Here is a 12,268-nt window from a genome sequence, read left to right as displayed (position 1 = left end):
CATTTTGAAGACCCTTTGATTTCCGCTATTCCTGTATAGTACCTCTTATTCTGTTAGCTGGCATACTCATATGCTATCAGTTACCTAAATACGTTCATTATTGAAATTTGTATATTAATGAAATTTAATTTTCCATTTATTAGACACTATAAATATTTCTTAGTTAGCGAATCATGCAAGTGTTTGTCAAATAATTAGAAATCGTCTAATTTGCTTATAACATCGTGGTCTTTAGAACGGAGCGTTGCGACGGTTGTCCTACACGAGGAAATCGACAGCTGATTACAACGAAATACCACTTGAAAGCGATTAAAGCTGATAGTCACATAGGAATTATCTTAAATCGCTATAGACTATTTATCGTGTAAATTACACCACCAAAGGATATGCGTATTTGCGATCAACTTAAAAACCTTTATTACAACCTTTTTATTGTAAATGTCGTCTTGATTTTTTAAGTGAATGATTGTGCCTCCCTTTGAAGAGGTTTTTTTTATAACTAAGCTGCGGTAGTTTAATTACCGTAAATTCACGGAAGGGACCCAGAAGCGTGGACAAAACGGTGAGTTTCTAAATATGTATTTCAAAATTATTATTATTAATAGCAAATATTGCATGCAATTTCGAAAAGGTTAACAGTATGATTAATGTTGGTTTGGCCAAATAATAGTGACATAGCTAGTAACGTTCCAAAACATATGTAGCTTAGTTTATATGCTTCACCCTATTTTTCCATTGTAGCCCAAAATCAGTTCTGAACGAGATATATTTTCGTATACGCAACAATTTATTCACTTAGCTGTCATTTTTTGGAGAAAGAATGGCAGAAAATATTTCAAGTTTATACATGTTCTTACCTCAGAACTGCATTTCCAGATTTTCTTTAAGGTGTTGATTTTTAAATTTAAGTAGGATATTTATATAACTTTGAGAATATTCGTTTTCCATTTAAATTTTAATTTAAATTTGTCCATAAGTCATTTTTAACCAATTTCTTTGGTCAAATTACTAACAACATTCGATTAATAATTGAAAATACGTACATATTTAAATCACCATAACGAATGAAAAAGGAATTTTAGACATCTCCTTCGTACAATCTGTGGTGGAGACTTAATGTGGTTCGTAGTAAACGTGATGATAAAATACGCGAATAAGTAGATTATACCATAATTAAAAGGGATAAAATTGCTACACCCTAAACAAATTTGAAGAAATTCAAAAACTTACAAATAACTCGTACCAATAGGTCTTCGAGCAAACAAAATGACGCGAATCTCGGATCCAATAGATCTTCGAGTAAAAAACTAAATAAAAACTAAATAAAATAAAATAAAATAGCCAGAAATTCCAACGGTAGATCGGTTTCGTTCTAATTGGAACTCATCAGCACCGTGCAGGAAATCTGGCTGGCGACTGTTATATCGAAAAGAGAAACTAAGCCTAAATATTATAAATTTTCAACGCGTTGCATAGCAACGGAAAGCCGAAAAGGGGGAGTGTGGTGGAGAATAGTATATACGAAAAGTTTAGTTAGAAGAAACCGCCTACGGACTGTGCAAAGGATGATAACTAGCCAGTATAAGCCTTTTGTAGATAATATAATAACAAACTGCAAAACTTTAAAATCTAGTTTAACTGTCGTTCATTATCCTCTCGTTATTTTATATTTAAACAATATTACGGATAATCTCATTTCCTTTTCGGGCGTGACTGAATTTTATATCAACCGCCCGTGACATCACTGTTAGTGCGACAAACGTGAAACAGCTGCGAACTCCAACCGATAAGATAAGATAAATCGACGTGCATTGTTGGGACTGCGTTTTCCTAAATACGTTTTAAAAACCCCGAAACGCGAGACGTGATTTCCAGATATTCAGTAATCAAACTCGGTGAAATAATCATATTATTCCACCTTTTTGATTAGATTTATTTACAGATTTCGTAAACCCAAGAAAGTTTTTCGGAAAATGAATGTCGCCATATTCGTTCTGTATTTGATGACACATTGCGATGTTTTCGTCAGCGAGGTAGTGACTAACGGTAACTGGAAACCCTCTCTCATCAGCTTAAAGGGTAAAAGCCTTTCTCTCGATTCAAAAATTATCTATAATAAACACAAATTAAAACTTGGTTTCTGGAACGTAAAGGAACTCAAAGTTTCAAATCACAAGAAATTGATCAACGACTGACGAGCTTGCCTTCTCAAAATAGAAATTCCAGAACACCGGATACTAATTGTAAATATTTATTTTGTGCTGATAATTGGTTGGAAATATTTGCTTACTCTGGAGGGAAAATAGTGTATTTCTGCGTTTTATATATTAGTATTTTTTTCTAATAAGTGGGTAAACTTTACGTGTTCCCTATCGTGTGAAGACACTTTCCGTTATTCATAACGTCATCTATTCAGTCGTCTTTCCATCAGCTTGGAAAACGACGTTTTGAGGTTTATTTCGGTTAGCCTTCACAAGGTATTGGAAACTAAATATCTAACCATTGACTTTCTTAATTGACCTAATTGGTAGCCAATTTCAATCTGCTCTCACGACACGGTAAAATGTTGGTAGAAATCTGGCTATTTTTGGCAGTTTGATCATAATGTGTCCTTCTGATTGAAAGGAATGCAGGTTGCGCTAGAAACTTTAATAAATACGATACATTGAGTTTCTATGAGGTTGTACACTGCAAATTTGACGCTCATTTTAAGAAAGCTAATATAACGCATCAAAGAACATTTTCGGTATCGATTTAAGAACACACACTGTTCAAGTTATCTTAAAACGATTCAACGACGTGATCCGAAAACATATAAATGATTTTAAAATATCAAAGTTAAGTGCCCCTGTAGCACATGAAGTCGTTTTAGGATCGGGGTACTGTTGAAAAGTCGCTTTATAGTCGACGACCAAATGCCGACCTAAAAACGTCCGAACGTTTTTCGACACTAAAACCGTAAATCCTTTTTTGGGACCATTTATGGTCGGTATGCCGACCATTATCGGACTTAAAATAGACCTTACATTTAATTATTGGATTCGACATTAACTTTTTGAAACCAACCATATGTATTTAGGAAAAGGGGATATTTTAATTATTTTCTGAGATAATTTTAATTCACTTTATTTTTTTCTTCAAACTAGTTTATATTCGAAAAACGCGGCATCTAATAATGAGATCAGTTTTGAGTCGACGTTTTGTAGGCGGCCGACCCTTTTACCCCTAGGACATTTCGACCCGAAATCCAAAGGTCGGCCGACTTTAGTGTTCAGTACCTTTTTCCGACGTCGGCCCGACTCTAATTTGCTACAAGGGTGTGCTTTATATGTTTTTAAAATGAACGGTTAACTGTTTTCTCGGCTTAAGAACACTGAAAGTGATCTAATTCATAATTTTCGAAAGTTTGCTTGAGATTTTAGGAAATCTGGTTGCGTGACTCTATGGAGAGATCGCGCTCTTATTCATCCTCCGGTCACTTCCACAACAGTTTTCTTATTATGTGTGTGAGTGCTTCTTTCAGCGATTTTAATTTTCTATATTTCGTTCTAACTTAAAGAAATATATATATATATATATATATATATATATATATATATATATATATATATTAGTTCAAATAAACTAGTTGACTTAAGTTTTTTGTACCTTTTTAGTGATTACAGGTTAAAAAAGAAGTCCATCAAAATTATTTTAGACTAGATACATTTTGCTGTACGAAGAAGTACGATAACCAATAAGTTTACCCTCAGGTCTTCACTAAAGCCTGCAGGATAATAATTCAACAGATAAAAACGAATTTTCATCACATATTAAGAACACATATGGTAACACAAAGATCATATCGTTTAATTTGGTGTTCTTGATATGTAAATCGTGCTCAAAAAACTAATTTATGATCCAAGATTGCCAAAATATTTTAAGGTCACCAAAAAGCATTAAGAGTGTATAATACCATAAATTAAAATTAATAAATTAAAATTTGTTACCAAGGTTTAAAATCTATTAATTAATTAATCTTAAATCACGACTGATACTTCATGGTATTTTTAAAAACATTTAAGTCGAGTTTCCGCTAGCTTTCGGGTACGAGCACCTTGTCAAGCGTATACGTTCTAAAATAAAAATATCTTTTTATTTTTTCGTTAACATTTATCTTATCAATGTACACTAGTTTTTTTTTATAGGATGATGAAATTAGCGATTATGTAGATTAGTCCATTATGAAAAGGGATAAAAAAGCTAAACCCTAAACAAATTTGAAGGAATTTAAAAACTTACTAATAGCTCGTACCGATAGGTCTTCGAGCAAACCAAAAGACTCGAAACTCGGACCAAATAGATCTTCGAGTGAAAAACTAAATTAAATTAAATAAATTAGCCAGAAATTCCAACGGTAGACCGGTTTCGTCCTATTTGGGACTCATCAGTACCGTGCGGGAACTCTGGCTTGCGACTATTAAACTGAAAAGAGAAACTAAGCCTAAATATTAAAAATTTCAAAACGAGTTGTGTAGCAACGGAAAGCCGAATAGGGTAAGAGTGGTGGAGAATAGTAGATATGAAATGTTACGTTAAAAGGAACCACCACTCTCCCCCTATTCGGCTCTCTGTTGCTACGCAACTCGTTTTGAAATTTTTAATGTTTAGGTTTAGTTTCTCTTTTCGGTCTAATAGTCGCAAGCCAGATTTCCCGTACGGTACTGATGAGTCCCAAATAGGACGAAACCGGACTAAGGTTGGAATTTCTGGCTAATTTTTTTAATTTAATTTTTCACTCGAAGATCTATTTGGTCCGAGTTTCGCTTATTTTTGTTTGCTCGAAGACAAATCGGTACGAGTTATTAGTAAGTTTTTAAATTTCTTCAAATTTGTTTAGGGTTAGCTTTTTTATCCCTTTTCATAATGGACTACATAGTCGCTAATTTTATCATCCTTTGCAATGCAGTCCATAGGTGGTTCCTTTTAACGTTAGTTTTGTACATACATTTACAGAATTTTTAAATTTTAATTTTAACTACGCCAATTTTTTATGCAAATTTTTTCCTTATCTGAATTAAATTCTCCTTTATTTTTTATAGCCCCTGCTTCTTTAAAATCTCGCCATTTTCGAAGTCTAAATTATGTCCATTTGTTATCCATATATGGTGGTTTGCAATATCGTTATATTTATCCCCCATTTTTATACACTTTTTATGTTACTTTAAATTTTCTTTTAGTTTGACCTATGTAATATTTTTTACATTAACATGTTAAATTATATACAATACCAGTTTATTTAGTTGTATCTATTTTTTGTCTCTTTTTAATTAGGATTGATTGTAATGTTTCTGATTTTTTACTTTTTATATTTATATTAATATTTTTTAATTACCAGTTTGTTTTTTTCAGTACTTCCTTTTACATACCCGAAAGCTAGCGAAAACTTTTAAAATAAATGTTTTTAAAAATACCACGAAATAGTGCCGTAACTAAGCAGGTGTGACCGTGCGGCCGCACATAGCGCAGAAAGGGGCCCATAAACGAGGTTATGTAAAATTATTTTTTCGAATCTGTGGTGGCGCCGAGATTATTGGTAAAAAGGTAGGCCCCTCATTTTTATTATTCTTAAACCTTAATATGGCGAGTCACCGTCTACATTTCAATTTCTTTGCCAATTAGAAAAAATGTCAATAACTTTAAGGAAATTTAAAAGTTTTAAAATGCTAGTTTAAATTTTTTGGCCGCCTTTAAAATTACAAATTAAGCCGTCACTGAAAAGCAACTGGTGCACTTTGGGCCCTTTAGTAGCAGGAAATGAAGGTAAATATTTGAAAGGGAACGTGTCATTTATTGAAGACCCCGTCACAATTGGAGCAAGAATTCAAAAATGTCTAAACCCATACGAGGAAGCGGGCGATGTTGGTGTTCCACACCCTTTAGAGCGATTAATTACATATCATGTAATTGACGGCTCACAATTTTCAGGAGACACAGCAAATTCAGCTCTTGATTATATCCTTCGATTCGATTAAACTTCTCTTGATCGTCGTATTTTTGTTGTTTTGTTAACTACCAGTGCCCGGGTATCCAATGGATTTGTTAAGACAGGGCCTAGGCCCTTGAAGTTAGGGGGCCATTATCATTTCCGGTGTATTAAGGGTTAGGAGAGAGTGCCCAAAAACTGTAGGTACGCTACTATGCCTAGCACCGATTTCCGAGAATAAAATTATCTTTGATCTAGTTAAATAATTAAAAATTTGCATAGAACCCTCACCGCATTCATAACTAAATCTGTAAAATTCAATTTCTACGCGGCTGATTGTCAACCTAGATGTTTCCTATGTTAAAAATTTCAATGAATTTTATGCAAACTAAATGAACGGAACTGACGGCGGATTTTAAGGTGAAACGCTGTCGTTTAAATTTTAGAGGTTTCCTGAGACGCAGGTCACTCTATTGCAAGGTGTCCTAATAATCATGATTTAAAATTTAATCATGTATTAATAATTTTAAATTTTTGTACAGCCAAAGCTAAAGATTTAATTTTAACTATATTTAATCATGATTAAGTATGCGAGGTTGTCCTAATAATTAAGGAAGTGATCTGCTTCTCGGGTTTCCTTTTGGAAATAATTCTGAACAAGTGCGAAAATACTCAAGAGGAGTTACTGAATTTTTACACAGATTTTTGTAAGCGACGGTGTGGCCCTTGAAAATTCATTATGAATATTATTTTAGCCTAACACCTCGCTAGCTCGGCCAATAAACTTCAAATATTTACTAAATTCAGTAAATATCTAAAAAGGGCAATGCAATTAGTAAATGGAAATATTACACTCTATAGTTTGAATATATAGACGCCAAATGACCTGGAGCTCGGTTAAAAATGACATTACAATTTAAAATGTGTATGTATAGAAACCCCATTAGTGTCACCGTCGAACATCACGCCCACAAACTTTTACCATAAAATTTCAGATCTTAATTATTTTACCTGCACAATTCGTTCTGTGTTTGTCTTAGTAATTTACCCAAAAAATAAGGGGCCCAAAAATTGAACTTAGCACGGGGCCCAAGAACAGCTAGTTACGGCATAATAAGAACGCAAAGAAACACTAATGTGTTTTCGAAATGTACTGAAATTTGCAGTATATTACGCAGAGCTTGGACCAGCAAATACCTCTTCATTTGCTCCTTTTAGATTTCGCCTCAGCAGTATCAGAAGTAAGAGGTTTTTTTTGAAAAGATAAAAAACAGTAAGTTAATAAAACTAGAATTGTGTTAGATTTTTTCGTCCCGGCGTTTTAAAATTTTAAAACATGAAAACCAGGTTATATTTAAAAATGTGTTCGCTTTAAATTGATTTTCGAATCTAATTGATTATCTGCTTTAGCTAGCCGGGCAAATCTGGTAACAAAACTGATTTTTCAAAAGTATTAAGATGGCTACCAAAGGGCCGAGCTAAAAGAGCTAAAGTTGTCTTTTGCTGTCTGCTGATAGATCACGTGATGCTTAGGAATAAAAAATTTAATATTTTTTATTTATTTTAAAATCTGAAGCAGTATTCAAAAATATCTTAACACTATTTTCGCACTCGGAATTAGCAAATAGGTTTAAAATGCTTTGACATTTTCGCTTTGTCTTCATCTTATAAAATTTTGTTCGTTATTTAGCTCTAATTGGAAGAATAACCAGATCGACATCGGTAGAAGAAGAAACAACAACAACTAAGTTACTATTAGATGTGACTCCCACTGTTTCAATTGACGATACTTCACTCTTGGAAGGGTCAGATGTTAATAATGAAGAAAATAATCTTTACAGCAAAGGAAGAAAGTCGGAAAAAACTAGAATATCGCATATTCCTCGGCCTATCCGCTACCCAACCTCTAGTGCCAAAGGGGTACATAGTAACTGGACTATTGCTGCTATTATCATCGGAAGTTTATTTGGAATCGGGCTCGTTACCGTTTTGGCAATATATTTGAAAAAGCAGTGCAATGACGATTAGTTTAAACGCATTGAAGAGAAGAAGTGGGTCAAACTATTTAAGTAAGACTGATGAAGTCCAAACCTCATCATAGCCTAGCTATTCCGTGTGTATAACGCCGGTTGAAGATATAAAATATAATTATTTTAATTAATTTATTTAGCACACTCTTATAATGTCGTAGATTTGTAAAATCTTCACATGATGTATTTTCTGCTTGAACGTACTTTCAGAGAGTAAAAGCAGCCTGTTTCAATAAATATAAAGTAAAAACAATTAACAATGTATTAAAAAGTGGGGTGGCGGAGTGGTTAGCACTTTCGCCTCGCAGGAGCCGGGTTTGATTCCAGCTTGTCGCACTGGGTGATAACTCGAAAACAACTCTTTCCGCGTAGTGTTTGTAAGTTATCTCCCCCACTGGTTTAAGGGGTTTTTCCCCGAGCTCTTCGGTTTCCCCTTACATAAAAACTTGTTGAGGTTAACGGTATAGTTAGTGTAGGTAGCTGTTGGATCGCGTGGCATGTAGGGCTTGCCACCACCCTCCTACGCATTGTAACCCAACCACCTGAATTACTGGCTTCAAAAGTCGCTTTAAGACTTAGGTCTAAGGTGGTGACTATAAAAATTGTATTTGTTTCACTCGTTAATTTGATGCTATGATGAAAAAAGGGGAGATATCGGTGCTTTCGACGCAAGATGACATTAAAGTAACTTTTTTCCAAATTGGTTTCCACACGTACGCAAACAACTCCCAGTGCCCAGACCTAGAGGCCTGTGCCGATCAGATACAGGTCGGTGGCGGCGTTTGACTAAAAACATACCGGCGGCGAATGCGTACGTAGAGGCCTGTGCCGATCAGATATGGGTCGGTGGCGGCGTTTGACTAAAAACCTTAAGGCGGGGGCTTCGGCCTGGCCAAAATGACCGGCGGCGGCGGCGTACGCCAGCGTTAATATAAATTTTGGTGCCAATATGTTTATAATTTTATGAAATTTATAATAGTTATTTTGAACATAAAAATTAAGATGACAACAAAATTAAAAGAAATGTTATTTATTAAATACTATCACAGCTCGTAGATAATTAGAGCTCGGCGAAACGGATAAATTAACCGCTAAAATTTCGATTAACCATAAAAATTACGATTAACTTTTTATTCGTGGATATTATCCAGACTAAAAAGCAATTTAACATGTAAAAATAATAGATTTTTTCGGATAATTTGTGGATAATTGTGTGTTTTGGATAAAAATAAATTAGTGATTAATTCTTATCCAAACGCCGAGCTCTATAGATAATTAGGAAAAAATAACTAACAAATTCAATTTTAATATTAGTTTCAAATTTGAACTTTGACAGGTTACCGTTAATTTATCACTCATATTTTAACTTTAATTGATTTAAATATCTTAAAAACATTACAGAACTTCCTTTAAGTTAGAGCAACTTTCAAAATCTCATAATTGTCATGAATGAATAAAATTCGATTGACATTCAAAGGTGAAAGATTTGCATTCAACAGGAACCCTGCAGAACTAAACGCTTGTTCCGAGGGTGTGCTCGTAGCTGGAATACTTAAAATAATTCGAGCTAATTGGCTTCAATTAGGGTATACATTCTTCAATGTGTTCCACCATTCAAATAAATCTAAACACTTTTCATCAGGGCTAGAGAGGTATCGTTTTATTTCTGCTTCATGACTGATGCATCCAGTTTTGTTTGAATGTTTACCAATAAGCTCTAGTCGATTTTTTTCTACTCAGATCCATCATTCTAAAATATAAAAGCAGCCACGTTAAAATTAACGGTATAATCCTTAAATAAATAGTATACTGTATACATACTAAAGGTACCGATTTGGAATGTATTTCTATATTTTCGGAGAAAGTGACATTTGTAACTTTTATTTCGTATTCTTCACATTTTTCGATAAGAAATTCGACTTTAGACGTATTACCAGAGATCCTGGCAGTTATAGAGATGCGAAACTCCCTATACCCTAAGCAAACCAGTTTTTTTTTCAAATTTTTGCCGATCGCAGCGCCGCCTGTACGTGGGGAGTAATCGCAGAGATCTTAGGATTGTTACCGTTGTTTAAAATTTTTGCGTCTCTCGGCTTGAAACGGGCGCTTCCTTCCGGCCGAAGGGCGGCGCTGATGCTTGCATTTTTTTGTCAGGTTTTCGACGGAGTTTCGCATCTCTATAACTGCCAGGATCTCTGGTATTACTTTCAAGAAGATACTCGTCATTACTGCCTAATCCCCTCAATGAAGGATCTAGCAAAGACCCACAGACGTAAATATCTGAAATATGAAATCAATTTTCCATTGCTGATTTCAAAGACTCTTTAAGATCTTTACATATTAAGCTATCATCTTCTCAAATTTCTAAATTACTGAGTATTTCATCTCTGTATAGTGAATTAAAATCTAGCAGCATTATACGATGCTGTTCTTCTTGTTGCGTAGCTTCAAATTCTTTCATCAATAAGTCAGTTTTAAAAGTTAGTTTTTTGTACGTGGCCCATAACGGTTTCCCTTCTTAAGAACATCTACTGTTATAGCCAAATGAAGGCTATGAGCGAAACACCAAATTCTTTCCAATTTCGCCAACCTACAATCTTTCACCACATTAGCACCACCGTCTGTTACTTCTACAACTTTTTTATTTTCTAAGCCAGAAGCGTTCAAAATCTTCTTTATTTCTTGGCAAATATGTTTTGACATATTTTGACTTAACTAATGATAAATATTTAAATTACAAACATAGATTACTTAATTAACGTAACTTTTTCTGCAATTTGATCGTCATTTTTTTTATTGAGCTGCTTTATGGCGCGCCTTTCTCCTATACATTATCCATAAGCATAAGCAAATACAGTGAAATTTAAATAAAGCCAACCAAAGTTAAAAACTGCTTAAAAACACACACTAGTTAAAACCAAGAAATTCACCTAAAAATAAATTACAATATAACCGCCCAAATTTAGAAACGGCTTATTCGTTGCTACTGAGTAAAGGTACAATATTTTGTAAATGAGAAAAACCAACGTAAAATAAAACTCATCCGAAACTGTTACTAGCTGACCCAAAAGAAACTTAATTTAATACATTATTTTCACTAATACAATTGATGTTAGTCTTGAATTTCAAAACGAATGAATACTTCCAATACTCATAAAATGTATAGACGATCAACCTATTTAAAAACTTCGGTTTACTGGGAATATATTTCAGTGGTCACCATTCCAAGTAAGATAAATCACCACAACATTGGCATTCTTCACGTTAATAAATTATTGCATATTTTTCGATTTAAATAGGGATATTATATGGCAAAGTAAGTGTCAGTTGTTGGTAAGGGGACACTTAATGAACTGGCCTACAAATTGGAATAAAATGGTCTGATTTAAAAAACAAAGTAAAGAAACTGGCCCAAGATATCATAAGGATCAGAAAAGCGACTGGGGATGAGCTGACACCACTTGAGGATAGTGGCGAAACTATGATTCGTGGTATAGCAAGTGAAGAAGTGTTGACAATCGCATTGGTGGTACAGCAATGAAGAAACAAGTACATGAAACTATACTTAATTTTCTTAAAATATAAAATTAGAATTGTTAAATATATATTACAGTTTGAAAAAATAGAAATAGAACCCCGTACCTACTACAAGCGCTAGCAGTTTCACACACCACCCGCAAGAACAAGTGGTTTTTTTTATTGGTACGCCAAGTGCAGAGCGTGTTCACGTGGGTGGTAGTGATCCCCTTAATTTGGCTTCAAAGAGACGTGGTAAAATACTTTTATCAAGTAGAGGATATCATTATTTAATTTAATACGGCACATGATTATGAGGATTTATAATTTTATTTTATAATACAATTGCTCCCAAAGGGACATTTTAAATATTTCAAAACGAAAGATCGTTCTTTCTTCTTTTCGTTTTAATAAAACATAACAATAACGATAACCGAATTCTTACCTCCGTAGCAGAATCTATGGAGCCTTCGATTAATAATATGACTACTGGATAAAGCACTACAAAATATTTGTTTTGGTCAAACTGCGCAGGGCGCCCCAGCGCCATCTATTAGCAAAATATTGCTTTCTCTCGTTTAGTGGGAAAAACATTGTTCACCCGGTACACGCGCTTTTTAGGCTTACCGTGGTTTTTCTAGAATTGATTTCTATAGTAGGCAAACATAACTGTTTAGTAAGTTGGTTTTATTTATTTAATTTTATATTAGTCGATGAATAATTTCGTCTTTTAGGTCACATATGAATGAAATGGAAT

The 12,268-nt window shown here is 34.0% G+C and overlaps 1 protein-coding gene across 2 annotated transcripts; it reads left to right on the top strand.

Annotated features, from left to right (window-relative positions):
* Positions 1-470: 470 nt before the first annotated feature.
* On the top strand, positions 471-8,528 carry LOC149937554 (uncharacterized). Of its 2 annotated transcripts, none has more exons than XM_090154211.1 (4): positions 471-562; positions 1,943-2,079; positions 2,154-2,243; positions 7,656-8,528. In XM_090154211.1, exons 2-4 carry the CDS (start codon positions 1,974-1,976, stop codon positions 7,991-7,993), a joined length of 534 nt encoding a protein of 177 aa, XP_090010337.1. In that variant the 5' UTR covers positions 471-562; positions 1,943-1,973; the 3' UTR covers positions 7,994-8,528. The 2 variants fall into 2 exon arrangements, with proteins under 2 accessions (XP_090010337.1, XP_090010338.1); XM_090154212.1 differs by lacking the exon at positions 471-562 and adding an exon at positions 1,814-1,882.
* Positions 8,529-12,268: the final 3,740 nt, after the last annotated feature.

The sequence above is a fragment of the Leiobunum rupestre genome, chromosome 7, assembly GCF_980474605.1.
Source record: "Leiobunum rupestre chromosome 7, qqLeiRupe1.1.hap1, whole genome shotgun sequence".
Taxonomy (NCBI): domain Eukaryota; kingdom Metazoa; phylum Arthropoda; class Arachnida; order Opiliones; family Sclerosomatidae; genus Leiobunum; species Leiobunum rupestre.
Note: the sequence above shows the minus strand (reverse complement) of the source record. Positions and strands in the feature narration are given on the sequence as shown.

What these genes read in the sequence shown, in the direction of transcription:
- LOC149937554 (XM_090154211.1), top strand. Translation starts at nt 1,974, where the DNA reads ATGAATGTCGCCATATTCGTTCTGTATTTGATGACACATTGCGATGTT. An exon ending in CTCTCTCATCAGCTTAAAGG is followed by an intron (nt 2,080 to 2,153) that starts GTAAAAGCCTTT and finishes TGGAACGTAAAG; the next exon opens with GAACTCAAAGTTTCAAATCA. An exon ending in CAGAACACCGGATACTAATT is followed by an intron (nt 2,244 to 7,655) that starts GTAAATATTTAT and finishes TTCGTTATTTAG; the next exon opens with CTCTAATTGGAAGAATAACC.